Here is a 20,465-nt window from a genome sequence, read left to right as displayed (position 1 = left end):
CACTGATGGTTTCATCCCCTGTAGCTCTGTAATCTGTTCAAACACGGCTACTCGGCCTAACTAGTTCCTACCGACTCCTGCTTTCTCCTGTGTCCCTCACACTTTTATCCTTCTCATTTATCATCCAGTACGTTTGGGAAAGGCTGCTTCCCGGTTTTAAACACAAAAACTTCCGCAGTCGAGAAGGAATCTGCCAATGCCTCAGCTCCACGCTCAGCACGTGAGTAATATGCATCACTTCCTGGGTGAAATGTGAAAGGATGTGTTGTATATATCCCTCATATCTTTTGTGTCAAAGATCATACCTTTTTGTCTTTAAAGTGAATTCCAAATACATATGCTTTAAGTGTTTTCTGACAGATTTGTGCAGTCTTAGTTTTTCAGTGACTGGGTTAAAAATAAGCAATGCAGCGAGAGTTACCAGCGCTGTTGCCACGACCTTCCATGCCCCACTTTGTTCAAGAAACCGTCCTCAGGATTAATCCTCTTAACTGTTTGTCTGACTCTGTTGAAGTGGCACACGTGAAATGAATCGCTTCCCTGCTTTGGTCATGTGGTCCCACAGTTATTAGGTATAAATGGGAGTTTATTTTAATTGAATCAGTTTGTCCTGGTTTCCTTGAATGAGTTGCTCCTGCAGTGTCCTGCACGGCCTGGAATCGCAGGGACGTTTCTGTCTCAGTTGACCTGGATTTCGCAAGTTCTGTGTCATTACACAAATGAGTCAAGACCACACGGATACTTGTTTGACAGCAGCGTTTTCTACTTTAAAGTTGCAAACACAGCAGATCCCAGCCGCCTGAATCATCTGGCTAATTTTAGCCCCGTTTTGCAGATAGAAAGTGACGCTGTGGTGCTGAATGCTGAGCTGGTACTCGGTAGTGAAGCTAAAGATGTTTTCTGTTCATACTCAGGCTCCCTTTATGAGAAAGTAGAACAAATAAAGCACAGAGACGGCCTGTATTTTCATGTATTTATTTTCTCTTTTGTGCAGCCCACAGAGCGGGAGACATTACAGTGGGGGCAAAAACCTAAAACTGTTAAGAACTCGTATTTTTTTTTCTTTTTTTCTTCCCTTGTCTTTGTTTTCTCAAGTTGTTTGTTGAGCTTTCAGTTTAGAGATCGTGCAGAATATTTATCATTTCTCTTGATTGAGTGCAGATTATGTAGCGTTATGTGTGGGACTCGATTGATTTAGATCCATTTATACGATCAAAGGTTTTTTGCAGCTCTTGAAGATTCAAATCCGCCTGAGATTGAATACATTTCCTAATTTTCTCAAAATGTGCTGTGTGTGAGGAGAAAGTTTTTATTAGATAGCAGTATCAGATATTATATTATATATATTTATGATGCTTCTTGCAGGTGCGGAGCCCAGCATCTCACCCTCAGTAAGTTAGTTCCTCATCTCTGCACTTTGACTGGAGACCAAAACCCACAGGTAAGACACACGCCACCTTTTGCTAAATTAAACAAAATCGGCATGAATATGGGTTTGTTTGTACTTTCCCTTCTTGGCGGCTGTATATTTTCACACATGCATCGTTGCCGCAAACATTTATTATTTTTTTTTTTTACATGGAGCTCTTAAAGGTGGGGTAGGGTTTTTTTTCTGGAACATTTTTTTACATATTGCTTGAAATACTCTTCACACCCCCATTGCAAACAATTAATTAAAAGTTTTGACACAAATATGAAAAGTTTTAGTGGCCTCTAGAACGTACAATCTAGGAAAAACACTATCCAATCATACTGAACGGGCCGTTCACAATGATTGGATTCTGATGCCGTCTATCAAACTGCAATCTGCTCCTCCTCCCCCCTGTGCGCGTACCCTGCTCCGTGAACGAATTACACGTCCAGAAGCTTGGCAAGAAGCTAAACTAGAGCCAGCTTGACTAGCACCTAGCATTATTAAACGTATAGTTAGCATAAACTAAATACTAAATACGGCAACGATCGATGCTTGCTGTCAGAACAGCGCTCGTGCACCTTCGTGCTCGTGCGCGTTCATGTACTCTAGAGGCGTGCCTTCGGGGGGAAAGTGAAGAAAAGGGTTGGGACTTTTTACCGGTGTATTTTCAAAATGCAGCTTCGCTGGACTCAAAATCCAGGATCTCCTACCCTACCTTTAAGAGAACACGTAAATCAGAAGATTGGTGGATTAGACGGGGTAATTGTCTAGAGATGTCACAGAGAGTGAGTGAACACGGTGTCCTGCCTCCTTCGGGCTCTACAAAAGCAGCCGTGAAAATTTACAGACTTACAGAATATCGCAAAAAAGAAATAAGCAATTTAACACCTTAAATGGAGACAAAACCTTAAAAAAAACCCAGAATTCTGTAAATATGAAGATGGAGAAAGATTTGAAAGGAATCTTTCATACCTGTCGGTAATGGCTGTGTCATCAAAACTTGTCTCTGACTCGCATCTCGAAAAAGGTTATTCTTTAAAACCCACCGGAAGCAAGCATCAAACCTTTTGTTTGGAAACTTTTTTTTGTTTTTTAAAATTAAACTCTTTCCAAAAGCTTTTTCTAATCCAATATTTTAAAATCATATTAATATAGCTGTGTGACACACCGCTGGTGTTTCTCTCTTTTATCATTTTGTATCTGAGCCTGCGGTTTAGAGCTCAGCAACCACAGTGTGCTAACGGGCATCTTGAGGCAGCTCTGTGATCATTACTGTTATTAGTGACGAGATGGGTTCATTTGCACCCCCCCCACACACACACACAACTTCATTGCTGAATCGTGAGCACCAAGACCCAGTCTTAACCCACACAGCAGCTGCGTGTGTGTGGATGTTATGGTGAGGGAAGGAAGACTATAATGAGGTTAGATTAACCTCCTGTGGAAATGCACATCAAAGCTGAAATCTTCTTCTGTCTTCCACCCAATGATTAGCTACCCACACACTGTCCCAACCAATCAGCATCCTCAACAGGGCCGGCCCACACTTGGTTACAGTGAATCCCTTTAACAACAGCCCACTACCCAATCACATTAGTGTGCACAATACAACGAGCAAATCACATGTCTACCAATGAAGACGGAGATTGGAATTTAATGGGTGTTCAGGTTTACAAGTCTTGGTCTGTGTAAGTGAAGGTAATCTGTATTGTATTATTAAAGAGTATATACTATAATCTTGACAAACACGCAGACCTTTTCTGCACGTTGTTCCGGCTGAACCGCTGGAATAAATACTGTTGAAGTTCTCATGTGTGCAACTATTAAATTGGCCAACGTGTGCTGCCTTTAGGTACGCGAGGCCTCTATAACGGCGTTGGTGGATGTTTACCGTCACGTTGGAGAGAAGGTCCGAGCAGACCTGGGAAAGAGAGGACTTCCAGCTGCGCGGTGAGCTTTTACTCTTTCGCCTGTTACCGATTAGCTTCTGCTTTCCGTAAACACTGATAGCATTTTCATTTGTGTGTGTTTGTGCGACGGGGCAGTCGGTCCCGTGGCCGTAGCACTCGGTCTGTCCCAGGCCACACCATGCACCACTCTGCTCTTCTCACACACAAAGGCACTTTCATCCAGAGCACAATGCTGATTGACTGAGGAAGGAGGGTGGAAGGGGACAGCCAGAGTACAAAGGCGGTGGGTGGGACAAGAGGTTTGGGTGAAAAACTATAGAAAATTGGTTCAAGTCATCTAAAGAGGTTCGTTGAGTGGTTTTGCCCCTCTTTGGTCACCGTGGTTACGCGCGCAGTGTCGAGGGTTATTCTAAGCACACAGTGAACCCCTCTTTCTGCCTCTGCTTCTGTCTTTCTCCCATGTGTGAGAGTTGAGCAGCAGCCAGTATCGTATGCTGACTGCTCAGCATGAGTCGTGCGTCTGTGCATGCTGGCTGTGGCCATGTGTCATGTGTTGCGCATATTAAGCCAGTCTGGCCACTGTGTAAACGCGCTGTCCGTGTATGTGAAATTCATGCACTTTGTAATATGCAGAGGTGTAACAAATGCTGTGATTAAAGTCTGATACTGTTACTTCATTTTATGTCGAAGATGCTGTATTCTTTAGAAAAACACGTCCCCTTTTTTATTGTTTGTGTTATTGCCGTGCTTCCAGATAACTGGGACACTGCTGTGCATAATGCTGGTTAAATGCACATGAACGCAACCTCAGGGAAATGTAGGGCTGAGCGATACGGCTTAAAATTTTTTTTACAAGTTAAATGTTTTTTTTCCTTTTTTCCTTTCTTTAAAAACGTACTGCAAATGACAGAAATGATCCAAAACAAGTTGGCTTTGGAACATGCTTGGAAAACAAGATGGCTGGCCCTGCCATTGCAAGCAACTATGAAAATATAACTTTGTCATAATATGTGAAGTACCAGTTACACATATTGTGTTCCAACTACCAGGGAGCTAGTTTCTCTATTTTAACTGTGCAACTTCAGCCCAACTTGAAAAAGTGTCTGTTGTGATTCAGCTTGGTAACACATACCTGGGGTCTAAAGTTTTCAGCATTTGAATAAAGCTATTCCACTGTATAAATGGGAACCATATCTTTAGCAATATGCAACGAGACTGCAGGCTGAGCCCAATCTGACCACCAGCGGTGCATATTAATAGGGGAAAAAAACTAGTCATACATGGCACATTCGAATGAATCGATAAAATGGAACTTATTGTCCAGCCCTAGTTAAATACAATGTAATTGATAACATTGCACCATCAGCAATCCTCAACCGCCACACTGGAATCACAGTTTATCAGGGATTTGACCAAGTACAGTATTTTCTTCAGGCTCTAGCATTAAACCTGGGGCTTGGTTTTGTCTGTATGAATGTGTTTCTGTTAATATGTGGTTGCACACTGGAATGCGAGACAGCAGCCAGGGTCTTGCTAACTGGATGACACGATACATCTGTAGAGTTGGCTTTCATTGTGGAGAAAAGAGTCTACAGTGCTCGAACGTGAGGCGTCATACGTTATCAGTCTGATTTTATTTTATTTTTTTAACTTTTTTGCAAGAAAGGGTAAAGTAATAGCATGAAAAAAGTGAGGAATCGACCCGAAGAAGACGGTCTTTGTTTGTTTATCACAGCTGTTAGGCATCAAGGGCACCTCTACTGTTGACAGACTTATTCTAATACAACACTCTGTTACATCTTCCCGACCAATCATTTTTCAAGGGATAATAATGTGCCTTGTTTATTAAATCCAACAACCTGCATTTTTTTTACTGTATAGGGAAAGTTTAGGTTGTTAACACAAATATTTGTCATTCAGGTCCAGGACCAGCTTCGAGTCTAAACTTTGATTTGTTGTTAAAGCGATTTTTCAGGAGCTTGCACATAAACAATACAGTACTTTTAAGCAATTAATTACTCAAATTAAAGGTTTTTCAACTCGGCCAACAAATTGCCAGGCAAAAGCTGACAACCGTGTGAAAATAGTGGTGTAAGTAAGACTCATTATGGAGCTGTTTCTTGTCTTGATTTGTTGAAACTGATCAAATAGAGATGTCAAAGCATCATTTTAGGCTGCGGCTACACGGAAACGTTTTTCACTGTAAACGATACTTTTTCTTATCGTTTCGCTGTCGCGGCCACACGGAGCCGGCGTTCCCACTACCCCAAAACGATAGTTTTTGAAAACGGGTTCCAGAGTGGGAAAGTTTGAAAACGGCCTCGTTTCGTTTCCATTGTTACAGCTAAAACGTTTTTGCGTCAGTCACACGTTGACGCTGGGAGCCAATTTTAACACTTCTCTATTGTCTCACAGCGTGGCGTGACACAGTGGCGTGTGTACTGCCTCGTTTCATCGTTTTCGTCTGGACAGCAGCGCGTTTCCGTGTGGTCGCAAGAATTTTCGAACCCGTTTTCAAAAAAAACCTCGTTTCGTTTTCGTGTAGCCGTAGCCTTAGTATCTCCTTTCAAATACCACAGCAGAATCAGCAGACTGAAAAGCAGCTCATTAAGATGATGGTCTCTTAAAGCATTTCAAGATTGTCGCTCTGCTCTGATTAAAATCCTGATTTTTATAAACGCAACATTATCTGCCCCAATCTCCACTTGGGTAAATTAAAGACCACGTCGGTGCAGTGGATTGAATTTGGTCATATGTAGATGTAAGTAATACAGAAGGTATTGAACATTTTCTCGCACATTCCACAGTGTTGCACAATAACTTGTTTCCGCTCCTCTGCGAGTAAACTGGGACAAGGATGGTGGTCCGATAAAACGGCCGCATTACACTCAAACCGTAGCTCGGGTCAACCGTGCATGTAACAGTACCCATTGTGCAAAGAGCTTTTGCAGTCCATTGCAAACTGACTGCAGGTCAGACCCTACTTAGAGTTGTTGAAGAGATGTTCCATTTTAAACTGCACGTCTATTGATCAGTAATGTGCCTGAAATATATAGACCTTTGAACTGATTTCCTGATGTCCAGAGACAATGTGTACTTATCTGTAATTTGCATGAGGGCACATTTAGAGTCTTGAGTCCATTAACGGTAACAAATGGGGGGGCTACGTTCTATAAATGGGTCAGACACAGGTGGAGCGAGAACTCAATGGACCAGCCTCATGTGCACATTTCTTGTTCATTGTCTTATCATTTCTGCTGGACACAGGTGACCCTTGTTCAATGACAGCCAGGGTGCAGCTCTAGAGGGGGGAGGAGCAGCCTGGTTCTCTGCTGGCCACACAGCCCCTCCCCCTCTGATGTGTGCGTCTGGCTCTGGGAGGGAGGTTATGTAAAGGGTAACCGAATTTCTTTTCTGCCTATCACAAACTGGCCCACATGACTCTGACACACACAAACACACACACACACAAAGACCCTGTCTGAGATTTAACTCAGTGGAGATTTCTGTGTGTGTGTACTTATGATACAGTATGTGTGCGCGACAGTAGGTGGTGCTTCGTCGCATGTCTGTAGCGTGCATTGGTGTCTTGCTGTTTGGCTCCCCCTCCCTCCCGCTCTTACGCCCTCCCTCTCTTCTCTCGTCTTCTTTCCTCCCTCCCTCTCGAAGCCTTTGCACCATGTTGGATACAAAGAGCTGAGGGGAGCAGAGGACCAGAATATGTCACTAGCATGGGGGCTAATGCAATGTTGCGCAGCAACGCAGCAACCTCTTAATCAATCCACTGGGAAATACTGAGACACAAATATACCGAAGGCTAAATGCGTGGATGTTTCTGAGGCAAACAGACAAACAGAATGCTAATGAAAGGAAGGGGACCACGTGAAAACGCTGCACGGCCAAGGAGCCAGTCGCAACGCTAATTGTCACTTATCAGGAGCTGCTTAGCTGTCTGGTGTGTGTGGACTGGCAACGAAAAACGCCAAAAGACAGAGAGAGAGAAAAAAGGTAGAGGACTGTGTGTTTGAAGCTCATGCGTGTGTGCTCACATTCATGGCTGATTTTGGAAAGAAGACGTTAATACATGTGTGACTGTGTCTTTGTTGTGTTCTGATACAGTCACTGCTCCATGAGATGTTTGGCTGCTTGATCTGTGTGAAGTTATTATTGGCTGGTCTGTAGAATTATAGATCGGATCTACCTGCTTATCACATTATCACATGGCTGAGCAGCCATATACCTTTTGATTATGTGTTGCGAAGAAGGATGTTTGGAGGCTCTACTTGTTGTAGAGCCACAGCAGTTTCATACGTGTTCCTGACATAACAGACACACCCACCCACCGATAGACAGACAGGCCGGCAGGCTGTCCACATGTCGCTGCTGCTGATGGTCTCACTTGTTATTTACAGCTCCTATATAAAAAGCGTGGGATGTTTTGTGTGCGTACATCATTTTGCTCTAACGTTCTTTTTTTTTTTTTCTCTCTGTCTTTACAGGATACAGACGATATTTGCTCGCTTTGATGAAGCCTTGAATTCGGGCAACATGGCTCTCAGCCCGAGTCACGGTCAGTGCCTTTCTTCTCATCTCGTCTGCCACAGTTGTATTGAGATGGTTTTATTGTTAAGTTGTGGGTTTGCTTGTGTTTGTGTGTACGTGCCTGTCTAAAATGGCATATGTTCTCGTGATTGTGTCTCTTTGTTGCTATGAGCCCCTGTAAGAGGACCTAACCGGATTAATGGTTTAGTGTGCAGGTTTTCTGACAGAGCCAGACATGAACTGTGGGCTACTTCTACGGTGTTGCTGTCCAGCAGAAGTGTGGACTGAATTCTCTTGCAGCCTCTTAGCGTTCCAGTTTTATTTTACCATTTAAAGTTAGAATTCTGTTGACGGCTGCAGCTGAACCGATGTTTCACTTTGCAGTTTTCACTTTTCAGAAGAGTAAAAGTGACCTCGGGGATTACTCGCAGCCTTGCATGAATGAAAATACAAAACTCTTCACGCCGGTTATTTTGTAAAAAAACTCTGCTTTGAAGACAAGTTCATAAAGTGATTGAATGTTTATTTGTCCAAAGCATAAAAGTGTCAGAGTGTCGGGGTCACAGCAAACTCTGACATGAAGTGAACTAGAATAAAATCAATGAGAATGAGATTTTTTTTTTGACAAGTTGGCACTGCACTTTAGTACAATAAGTTCATTAATACAGGGTCTAATCCAAATGCAAGGATCAAAACCTTGGCCTTTTTATTTCTGATTGTGGATTGTTGGATAACTGTAAGCATGGAAAATACAGTTTCAGTTGAGGCAGCATTACTTTATAGTTGGGAGTTTATTATCCATCAAATAATTGTGGGTGAAATGTGTCCTTTAGGAGTTTGCGTTATAAGCATAGTATTGACAAGATTCTACTGAATTATGTAGTATTCAGTATGTCTTTATTATTCTTTGTGGTATTTTAGAGCTTTCCCTTTCCTGTAAAGCAAGTGAAAGAAATGCTGTTGACCTTACACTCTGTGTTTATATTAATTTGGGTTTTTGTTGAGTTTGTTGGGTCAGTAAAGGTCTGTTGTTCCCAGCCGATGCTGTCATTGGATGATTGTACCTTTAGGCTGTTCTGTCAGCGTCTCTCTGTAAAACAGCCACATCTCAGGCAGGCGCTCTGTAGGCTGTTTACTTTTAAGAAGAGAAATGAGGAAGAATAAGTGCGTTAGCTGATGCTGTCCCTGGTGGCATCGGACCGAGTTCCCTTTGTTTTACTCCCGCCTCCCCTGGAGGTTTAGAGCAAGGACAGGTTGAGAAGGGATGAGTTTTAAAAAAAAAAAAAAAAAAAAAAAAAAACATGGAGTAGGTTATGAAATACGCACACAGCACCCTCGAGTTTAGGCTTGAAGGATTCAGCGTTTTGAAAACTACTCCAGCAGCTAAAGGTGCATCAGTTTCTCTTATATGTGAACAACAGAAAACGTTTTATAGTGTTTACGTAAACACACGTTCTCTCTCTGACTGCACACAAGGGGAAAGTGACCGCGGATGCGTCCTATGGTGGACCAAGTAAAGATGAACGTGTGCACAAACATTTCTTTTTTTAAACTTTTTATTGATGTTTCCCATAAAGCAGATAATATTAGACTTCAGGAAAACTAAGGTGCAGCGTTTCCAACAGCTCAGAAATCCTTCTGATGCAAAAACAAAATGGCTAATTTTGGACTCTTGATTGTATTCTTGTCATTATGGGAGCCTTTTGGTCTGCAGGGGGTGCATTATTCAGTGGAAGAAAATCTAGAACTTCACGGTCTCTGAAAAATCTGCGCATGTCAGTTTGCACACAGCGGCCCAGTGAAGGTAAACTAAGAAGTAAATGTGAGGCACACAGAGGGAGAAAGGGTGTGAACATCAGATCAATCTGTCAGTATATCTTTAGATAGCAAGTAGCTGTTGTTTGTTGTGTTAGGTTTTAAAACATGTATATAATGAATCATTAAATAACTCAAATAGATAAACCTCAACATAAAGTTTTTCAGGTTACTGTAATGTAGCAGTTTATCTAAGATGATGGAAAGCAGACCCGTGAGCCATGCTCCAGGCTCTTGCTTGCTTCTGATTTATTTTCCTTCTTCAAAGACATATTCTGCACGTTGTCAGGTTTTTATTGAAGTTAGAAGTTCAAGTTGGTGAAAAATATTCCCTTTATGTCCCTGCAGATTCTTGCCTCCTAAACTAGGAGGATGTTTTTTTTGTTCTAGAACTTGTGATTGGCCAGAATTTACCTCACGACTCACGGTGCCGTTTCAGTCGGCCACGCACAGGCTGAGGTTTGAAATGCATTTATTCATGTTTTTATTTATTCATTCCTTTTTGGTAACCCTCCGCGTGCTGCTCTAGTGGCGCGTTTGAAAGCCGTAAGAGCAGGGAGGTTCCAGTTCACGCAAATACCACGAAAACATCAGAAAAGACTAAAAAAGTTCAACAGTTAAGTTGAAACTGTGTGGCTGAGCATGAGCAGTGCTGCTGGTTTGAATAGCTGTGGCTGATATCACAGTTGGCATTGAGCACAATCATCCCTTTTAGCTTTGGTTGATGCAAACATTGATTCCCACTTGTACACCAGGGCCGGCGTCTCACCCCATACACCAGCTTTAAATCTCCTCCAAGGTTTTTACATTTTCTTTGAAATGTAAAAGTCCTGCTCTGGCTATTTATTTACCCCAAGAATCATGACTTAATTGTTGGTTATCCCCCTCCGCTCGCATCTTTCTAGCTTTGGATTAAGGGTGGCTTTGTTGACGATTTTGTCTTACTTAAAGCAAATTCTAATCTCTGTTAAACCTGATCCTTTCCTATTAATCATTGTTGGCACCTCGCTAGATTACACTGATCCAGCTGCTCTCGTAATAATGAGAAAGTTCCACCAAGGAGGCTGGTGGATGGTCAAACACCAAATCTTGTGAGCAAGCTGTTGTTTTTTTTTTTAATCTGAACTTTTTCGTCACACTTTTCAACCTCTGTGCTCGGGACACCAACTCAGAGCATCTGCTAAAACACACCAAAGTGTTCTTACTTGTTCTTCCTCCACGTCGCTTTTAAGCCGACTCTTGGCCTTTGCTTTAAAGTGTTGGAGACAGCTGTTGCTGAGGGAGGAGGAGAGAGGGAAGGAAGGAGGCAGGCAAAGGATGGATGGAGGGAGGAAGGTGACAGAGATCTCCGGCAGGAGCCGAGTCACAGCGCTGTGCCTATCACTGCCTCTCCCTGATTCACCATGACAGAAACAGAGAGAGACTGAGTAAACAAGGGAGGGAAAAGAGGTAGAGGGAAAAAAGCCATCAGAGGGACAGAAGCACATACAGACAAAGACCACAGGGAGGTCCCACCCAAAACACTGGCTATGACGGTCGGGGACGATGGCGACGGTAAGCGTGTGTGTGTCTGTTTAATCTCATCTGCCTGTGGATTTTGGCATCCAGACAAAAACTTGGCAGCACAAGGTTTTTAGATTCAAATCAGCTTAAAGTCAAGCACTTTCACCCTGAATGCTGGGGCTCAGATGGGCTACATCTGCGCGTGTGGAGGGAAAACTGGGGTTTCTTCAAATATATCTTAGATTGTAATGGATTTGTGGGAGAGTGCCTAGAAGAAAGCACATATATATGAGGCTGAGCATAACTATTTTTTTTCTTTTTTCCCCTGTTGTCTGTGTAACTCATGTAAGGGGTATGAGAGATTTAGTTGTTATAACTTGTCGCCCGAGGCCTTGAGATCAGTCGCGGTTACATGACACAAGCCAAAAGGATGTTCAGTCAGGTTTCACAAACGATTTTCTCCTTTAATATTGGCTCAGACAGGTGATTACAGAATATTTCCACATTTTACTTTTCTTTTCAGCTAGACTTTTCCAGGAAAAAAGTATGACGTATTATTATGCAGCCTTTCAATCTCTGCTTTGTTTTTTTTTTGTTTTTTTTAACTCCCTTAGACTACTGTTTTTTCGATTGAAATTCCTAAATATTTGACCCTCAGGGGTCATATTAAATTGAATTTTGGATATTGTCTCCCCTTCTTTCCGACTGACATTTGTTAGCATCTATGTTATAGGAAGAAAGTGCAGATGTGCTTTTAAAAATGAATGTAAATTATCAAAAAAAAAAAAAGACCTTTCATAAGTTTAAATTATGACAAAACGCAGAGTAAGTTCAACTGTGATTTCTGAACTATTAAAATATCACAACTATGAAACATGTGAATAATAAGATCAAACAACTGATCATCTACTGGTTTTACTTACTGTTTCATAGACGTGAGGCTAATGTTTCAGATGTTTCTTACTGAAATATGTCAGTGCCGCTGCCACAGCTGTTCAGCTCCTAATGTCATTTATCCCCGTTTGAAAATGTAAAGTTACAAAAACACACACCTTCCACACCGTGGAAGCACGGGTGTTCCTGGCCATGTAAACTGACCATCAGCAGCAGCTTCCACTGCCTGCGTTCTACTTCAGTGTTCAATACGCACGCACACACACACACACACACATACACGCACACACATACACACTCTCACTCTTTCTCTTGCAGACATGCTCATTCTGCTTCAATGCATCGCCATGACCCTGTTTCCAGGCTAGACTGGTTGCCATAGTAAAGCTTTCCTCAGGATATTATGGGTTATCCCTCTTCTTGATTCAAGGAGGGACTCAAATTATACCTGGGTGTATCTTAATTTAATGAGATCATTTTCTCTGAGCTGGGCTGGAAATGGAGCAGTCTGTCTCTTAGAGAAACCAGGCCTCAAATGCATCTCTCACTCTCCCTTTCCTCCCCTTTTGACCAACTTTCTCTGTTCCCAAGTATCTGAAAACGAGCTTTCCCTCGTTAGAGCTACCTTTTCTTTCGGATGAGTGCCTTTAGATAAAGATATGATAAGCACTGATAATACTTTTGCAAACGCTGGACTTTCTTTTCTCTTATGAGATTTATTGTGAGCTGTTTTTATGAATCGACGGACATTAAAATTTCAGTTCAATGTCGGTCCATTTTACACTTTATTTTTGTAGTATTGATCCAAAGCTTACTCCAGGCACAATTACCCTCTAAATCCTGGCCTCATGCTTAGTTGGGTTTCTTAGCTTGTATTCGGAGTGCTGGCAAACCCGAATTGGTCACAGCAGACTTCATTCAAGCCGAGTTTGTTTTTCTATTGTTGTGGAGCCGAGCCAGTCAGAGTTTCTGTCCCGTCCTCCAGGGTGCTGCTCGCGTTCTTGTTTCCACTCTTTGTACAACACTCATATGACAATGACAATGTCTTGTTTTTCTTTCTGTCATCATTTGCATGTGCGTCTGCACACCGTCACGTGGCCTTTAGCAGGAATATGTGACATTGCTTTGTGACATACCCCAGCAGCTTAAAGGGGATCAGCACAGACCCGAGCTTTCTGTGTAGTAATTCCTCCAAAGTTGTTTGGTTAAGTTTATGCTGAGATTATAGGATGTAATACTCGCGGTGAAGTTTTATGCAGAGCCTCAGCTCATAAGGTGATCCCAGACTTTTAGAGATGCTATAACAGAGTATTTGTGTAACTGTATTTGTCAACGGTGTTGAATTAACCAGTGAGACTGACAACAACCATGATGAAATCTGACAAAATATAGTCCAGCAGTTAGTGCAGATTTATACACTGTGGATTCATGTTTCACTGTCACTGGTGTATGGTCTTGTCTGTAAATCAGCAACCTGCTGAATTATTATTATTTTTCTTCTTTGAAGGGATTTTGGGAACTTTAAACCATAGAAACGATTTGAAGAGAACAGGACCAGTGCTGCCATCATGTGGTCAAAGCATGTATAAATGTGCGTTTGTCTTTGCAGAGATTTTAGCTAACCTCTGATCGGGAGCACTCATCGGGATTTCTCTTTAGACAGGGTCAGGGCGGTAATGTGAGTTTCACTCCACTCCCCATTTCATGTACCAGCATGCAGTTTGTTAGTTTTGTGGTTAAAGGTGCCATAGATTAAGAATTGAGACACTGATGCTTTTGCTTATTTGTTTTGTTTGATTTTGGAAAACGATCAGACGTAGATATTTTAGCCAGTTTTGTTTTTGTTGTTGTCACTGCAGCCTTTGAATCCTTCCTGGAAGGAGACGGGAGGGAATCTTGCCCTGGGGTTTCCATGGTAACGCAGCCTGGTACATGGCGGAGCTGACGTCTCGTTGTGCGTTTGTGTATATCGGTCTCCGTGTGTGTCTGCTTGTACAGGCTCACTTAATGTGCCATATTTTTTTTCCCGTAGTGTTGTATGATTATGGTGATGGAAGATATTAAGGAGCTGTTCCTCCACATCAGCTGAGAATGGAGTTCAGAGTCCATTTTGGTTTATCAAACTCGCATGAAGTGAGTGTATAAACTGTAAATCTAACTGTGGATGAAACTAAATTCAAGGTGGTATTGTGTGCCATTCAGTTGTTCTTTTTCTTTTTGCTCCTTTAGTCATTGGAGAAGCAGGGCTGCACAGATCGCCATGGCAACAGCATGTGTGCAGTCTGTTTTTGTCGAGGGATTCGCTCTCTCTGGCCCCCCTCCCTTTCTCCCCCCCGTCCCGCTCTGCTGTCTTTGCTCTGCCCTTCACCCAGAGACATGTACTCCCTCGGGGTCTGACTAGACAAAAGCAGGAGATGGTAATCATGCTAACAGTGATGCTAATCAATGCTGAGACCCCTGAAACATGGCTCTCAGCTAACATTATTATTTAAGTCTGTCCTGTTCACCACCATATTTCTGCTTTTGTATCTTTGTTCATTTTGCTTTTAAAGAACTCCATCGAAACCTGTTTAATAATGATGGCTGTTATGCCAATGGTGTTGCGTTGTTTTCAACCCTCAACGCTGAGCTGCTATTTGGAACACAGGTTATTAAAATAGTGTGCTATTACTTGCCCACTACAAAGCAAAAGTCACATATCATTCAAATGTCACTGCCCACCAAAGAATCAAAGTAATCCATATTTTTACATTAAAAAAAAAAAAAAGCATTTAGCGGCGAGACTTGTGGTGAGTTTGCAGCTACATTTGGCACGCAGTCTGGATGACTTGCAGAGATGTTTTATTTCTGGGGTCTGTGCTCGTTGAGTGAATGTCCCCAGGCTTTGCACTGCGGACGACCCGGCAGATTATGGTGAGCTCACAGACTTTTCACCTGACTGGATTCATTTGAGTATGTGTATCTGTGGAGATGAGCACGCTTAAAGTTTTCTTAAAGGAGCAGTGACGTCTTTGAGAAATATGTTGTAGAAATATTGATCCTAAAGTAGCAGAGTTTTATCACAGTGAAGGTAAATGAATCACCACACTTCGGTCCAACTGAGAATTTATTGAATTTGCTGGAAACCAGTGCGATCAGGGAAACGTTAGGATATTTTAGATAAGACAAGATATTTTATTTAACAAATAATTGGGATTAAAGATTTGTCGTTGTCAGCTCAATTTTTGCCTCAGTTTTAAATTTGTTGGATTCGAACCTGTAACTGCCATCTTTACTTCTCATCCAACAAACTTTAGTCTCTCTCTCTCTCAATTTCCATTTGGTTTAGAAACAAAACAAGCCTGTTGTTTTATTTTGCAGCTAAATCCAGAATTGCTAAGGTCAGTAGATGCCGGCTAAGCTCTTTGACATAAACATTCAGAGCCAATAAACTGTATCTGAAGAATGACGTGAAAACTGGCAAACTTAATGGAAATGACACCTTGCCAATAGGACATTTGCTTTCGTTCCAAACAGCCACTGTAAACTGGTGAATCATGATGGGTTTTAAAGATCATGCAATGATTCTGACAAAACTACACGAAGATTTTTAAATCTGGATTTGCTTCGACGCGCTTTTTCCCCGCACTGTCAGGAAAGCATGCCAAAAATCTTTTTAATTGCAATTTTAACTGAGGTGAAACCCAAAGTAAGTCAAATTACTGTTTGTTGGATGCAGTGGGAGGATCATGGCTTCAGATGGAGGGGAGTATTTCATAACCACACCCCTGCCCCCACCTTCCCTGTCATCACCTCTCTTTTGATCAATGCTCCATCATTCTTTGTTCTTTTGTGTATGTGGAGGTTGCGCTGAAATGTATGTGGATTTCTGCAACGGGTAAATGAAGCAGCATGAGAACTGCTTTAAGAGGTTGTTGATAAAATACGCGCGTGAGCGTGGGGTGTCGGGTTTGTGAGAGGCCGTGTGGTAATGAGTTCAGGTTAGCTGGTCTGAAAGGAACACAGAGAAGCCCTGTTATTATTCCTGGGGTGTCTCTATGTGCATGTCTCCCTTTCTCTCATCACGCACGCACACATGCACGCACGCACGCACGCATGCACGCACGCACGCACGCACACCGAGAGGCCTGCCTCCGCACTGGCTGCAACACCATGATGTCATCTCTCTCACGATTGGCTGTGAGGCTGCTAAGAGAAGGAGGAGGAGAGAGGCTGGGAAAGGGAGAGGGAGGGATGGAAGATACAGAGGAGTGAAAGAAAATGCCGGCACTTGTATGGGTGGAGGGTTTTTGACAGCATTGTGAGGACTATGAAGTGTGTGTGAGGTGTGCGTGTCTGTTTTGGGGATACGACTTGGAGACAGGGGGGAGACCCCAACGCCACGCCCTCCCAGAAGCATGAGGAGACTTATCTGCCAGCGGATTTGTGACTGTGAGTGCAGGGATGGACCTGGGTGGGCTTGTTTGTGTGTGTCAGTTCATGACAGACAGCTTAGTGTCTTTACGTGTCCACTTAACAGTTACTGAGCCACAATCAAAAGGCTTCCCCACAAGACAGGAGAATTTGGCTCATTTCTGCGTCCGTGCATGCCTGTCATTGATTTCTGCAGGTCGGCTCCGTACGTGTGTGCATGTATGTAGGTGAGTCGATGTATGAGTGGAGGTATAGGGTGGTGGCTTTGGCGCATTACTCTGTGGTTGGTTGTCAGAGCAACCAGAGCGCAACTGCATTCCTATGCCAATAGTTCGATCTCCACAGCCGACTTGTGAGAGTGTATGGGTGTGTGTGTGTGTCTCCTCCTATATTGTGCACATCATTGTTGCAAATGTGTGTCAAGTTTCAATGTGAGCTTCAAAGCTAGCATGATTTCTGCTAGCATGCACAAATAAGGTTTGGGCTCAGGAGACTTCTGTCAGTCACCAGTTGCTTGGTTGGACATCTTGATCAATTAGATCCGTTTCTGGTCTCTTAGAAATGATTGTGTATGTGTGTAGGTTTGCTTTTTTTCGCTTAACGAATGCATTGTTTCTAATTAGTATTGATTAAGTGATTCCTGACTTGGCTATCTGCAGTGTACAATCTTTTTGTTCTTTGCTTCTTGTCATTACTTTTCTTTGACCGTCCATTGTCTATTAAAGGCCTTTTCACTCCTCATGCTCAACGTTAAAGGAGTAAAGAAAAGTCAGCCATGTGTCACATGTTGGGGTTTGGAATCAGGATTTGCAGTGTTGCATTTTAGCTTTGACTGCTTTTTCTCCCCTCTGTAATCTCCTCAATAACATTTTCCCCAGCTTTGTCCAAAGTTTGATTGGTATTGTATAACACCGCTCTCTGTCCTCCCCACATACAGATCGTAGTTTTGACGATGACGACAGTGTGGACGGACGCTCTTCCTCAGCCCAGGCTGCCTTCAAGGTTCCCAAAGTTCCAAAGAAGCCTGCAGAGTCCTCTGCTGCACGCAGGCCCAGCGCCACCGGGGGCAAGCTAGGTACTTAATTCATGTTTACCCTCACACTGAATGAACACACATAATTCATTCATCGCATTCAAGTGAGAAAACGCTGTGGAGGTTTATTTTTTTAATTAATATTCAAGACCATGATTGTTTCATTTGAGAGCAGGATTTCTTGTTCACTCAGACAGTTCTTGGTTGCTTACAGATCTCCTGTAAGCAACCAAGGGTTTTACCCATCCTCCGCCATTAACCCATCCAGGTTGGCACCTGTTGAACACACACACATGCACAGGGTTACACACTCATGGAGACAGATGCCATATACACTGGAGCGGTGGGCACCATTCACAGCCTTCCTCAGCCGAGGCTTCCGGTTATTAACCTTCCGGTTATTGGATGACCCACTCTAACCACTGACCCACGGGGATTTTCATTTGTAGTTGTAAATTGTGTTTTGATTTATGAGATAAGATGAAACCATGAACCAATTTGATTTTTACATTTTTGGCCAATATGTATGTGAAACTAAAACAACTAATTTTAAGTCTTTCTTTTTTTTTTTTTTTTTCACATCTTTGTGGGGAGAACATTTATCCTACTTACTGCTGCTGTCCTTAGTTAATTTTAAGGTAGAAAGGCTCTTGGATTTCTGTTCACAGTTTTAGGAAAATGACTGTGAGCTGTTACAAAAAGCAAATTCACAGTTCAAAGTATCAGACTCCTTTTGGAAGTTCTCAGAAATCTGATGAACTTCCATCTGATACTCTGTATCAGATTTACATCTGTAGTGGACTCCAGGCAGATAGTTTGTGAATCTCCTCCCTTTCAAGTGTCCCTCCTGTGGTAGCTGGTCGGCAGTAATGTTTGCTTCTTCTTTACAGGTATTGATTCTCCTGTGTTGCCTCCTATCGGTAGAGCGCTGTGTTCCCACGAACATCTGTCTGTGTCAGCAATGTCATTCATAGACATGTACGCATGTGGTTGTAAGCTATTAACAAGCAAGCAATTGGAGTCATAATGTCTCTTTGTGAAGGCTGGAAGCAAGACAACAAGATTGTGCTGTCTCGTCACTTGGATCGTTGCAGCGTTATCGATTGTGGAGCAGCTGCCAGAGGCCCAGCTCGCAGCACGCTGGATATTGTTCCCATTCAGAGCTACACCTCTAAAATTTCTACCAATATAAGTCAATTGAGATTGAAATAAGATAAGAGCCATCTTCACCTTTGCCACAGATTATCACCGACTCGCTTTTAAGCAGTCAGCACAGCAGCGTGTTAGCGAATCAGCAGCCGCCCTGGTAACCGTTACAGGAAGCATTGATACACAGTATTGAGTTTTGGGTCGTCCGGGCTTTGGAAGGCCTCCCAACACACAAATCATCGTTTATTAGTGTGTTCTTCTAGGATATCATAAGCCATTACAACACTGTACAGATAGATAGAGAAGGGGGGGTTGACTTAAATATGTAGACTTAAGTAATGCAGCAGTGTCACTGTCTGTGTAGACGAGCATAAAGGCAGAACGGTTCAAAACATTTCCAATCATTGTTGGGCTTATCGTCTGGTTTTCCTTGTGCTAAATAGGAATTTCGTTTCCACGATGGTCGTATCATCTGCATTTGCATTTAGATGACAATACGCCCACACACTGTGGCGCACCCGAAACCAGCTCTCAAAGAGAAGATGGATATCTGAGTTCGCCTGTAAGAAAACTGCCGTGTAGAAAAGGGTGGAGCTGTTTTCAGAAGGATTGGGTGCTTTGATGCGACTTCACCAAAAGACCAAGATGGTTCTTTTACGTCAGTGTCTTCAGTAAAAGGGACACGGTTGTTTTTTTGTTTTGTTTTGTTTTTTTACACCACTTTTTATTGATCATATCTCTACGTTATGATGATCTACCGAATTTGTTTACACAAGTAGCAAATCACTTTATTGCAGTCTTTACTGCTCACTCTAACATGGTGCCCTGATCCGTCACATTTCCTAAAGCTGCAACAAAAATGATAAATGAAAAAGATGCACTATTAAGTTTTCATTACCAGCCTTCCACTGTTCTTCCTCAAGTGTTACAGGGGACAGTGCCGGCAGCAAACAAGCAGGCTAAATCAATGTTCCCAGACTCTCTAAGGGCCATGTACAGTTTGACATGACACATCTTTTTGGCACAGTCTGAAATGGATACAAACCACAGGAAAAAAGGAGGAAAGGATCTATCCCTTCTGCCTTGCTGCCTTTTGAGATCCAGATTTCTTCTTCTATTTGCAGCAACTATTCAGCCTCATCTGTCTCTGCGGATATCATGTGTCCAGCTTGTGTCATTGTTCTTAATATTCTCATCCTCACGAGTTGGTTTTTTTGAAAAAAAAAAAAAAAAAAAAAATCCATCTTCCTTTTGTCTTGCCTCTCCCACCTCTGTACTGCTTCTCCAGCTGGGAGTTGTTGGAGGTGTGGTCTACAAAGCACCCGATCTCCAGAGAGGTTTGATTGACCAGCCCATTACTGTCCGGAAGTCCATTACAAACACAGTCTGCTTCCACTGACTCTGTGTAGCTTTTTTGTGATAAAGTGTGTTTAACCAGAATCGCAACACCATTCTTGGTGCCTCCTGACATATTTTTATAAGGATGTTTTCCCTACTCAAAAAAGACTTTCTGTCGAGCGGTGGTAGAAAAAGAATGCAGATTTGTTGGATATCAAAATACCCTTTATACTCCTGTATAGATGGGCCTTTTTTACGGGCCTATTCACATTTGATATTGAGAAAATTGACACGGTTCCTGGACAGGTTTCAGTATGTGTGTTCACACGTGGAATCCCATCAGATCTCGTTTTCACGCTCTTTTTGGCAAATAAACATGTGGCCTATGTCAGTCAGCTGTCCACTGAGAAGCACAAACAGGACACCAGCAGCTCTGCTGATGGTTCTGAGCTCA

General features: G+C 42.6%; 1 protein-coding gene across 32 annotated transcripts in view; it reads left to right on the top strand.

Moving 5' to 3' along the window:
• The window catches only part of clasp2 (cytoplasmic linker associated protein 2), a 53,367-nt gene that overhangs the window by 8,613 nt on the left and 24,289 nt on the right, over window positions 1–20,465 (top strand). For 25 of the 32 annotated variants that reach the window (XM_075450273.1, XM_075450269.1, XM_075450268.1 and 22 more), the window contains exons 4-8: window positions 129–220; window positions 1,366–1,441; window positions 3,267–3,364; window positions 7,824–7,894; window positions 17,429–17,566. In XM_075450273.1, coding sequence (XP_075306388.1) covers window positions 129–220; window positions 1,366–1,441; window positions 3,267–3,364; window positions 7,824–7,894; window positions 17,429–17,566 — 475 coding nt within the window. Of the gene's footprint in view, window positions 1–128; window positions 221–1,365; window positions 1,442–3,266; window positions 3,365–6,994; window positions 7,333–7,823; window positions 7,895–11,125; window positions 11,236–16,340; window positions 16,510–17,428; window positions 17,567–20,465 lie in introns of those variants that run through there. The other 7 variants (XM_075450297.1, XM_075450296.1, XM_075450295.1 and 4 more) reach the window with 4 other exon arrangements.

The sequence above is a fragment of the Odontesthes bonariensis genome, chromosome 18 (assembly GCF_027942865.1).
Source record: "Odontesthes bonariensis isolate fOdoBon6 chromosome 18, fOdoBon6.hap1, whole genome shotgun sequence".
NCBI classification, from domain to species: domain Eukaryota; kingdom Metazoa; phylum Chordata; class Actinopteri; order Atheriniformes; family Atherinopsidae; genus Odontesthes; species Odontesthes bonariensis.
This window is presented reverse-complemented; position numbering and strand designations above follow the sequence as displayed.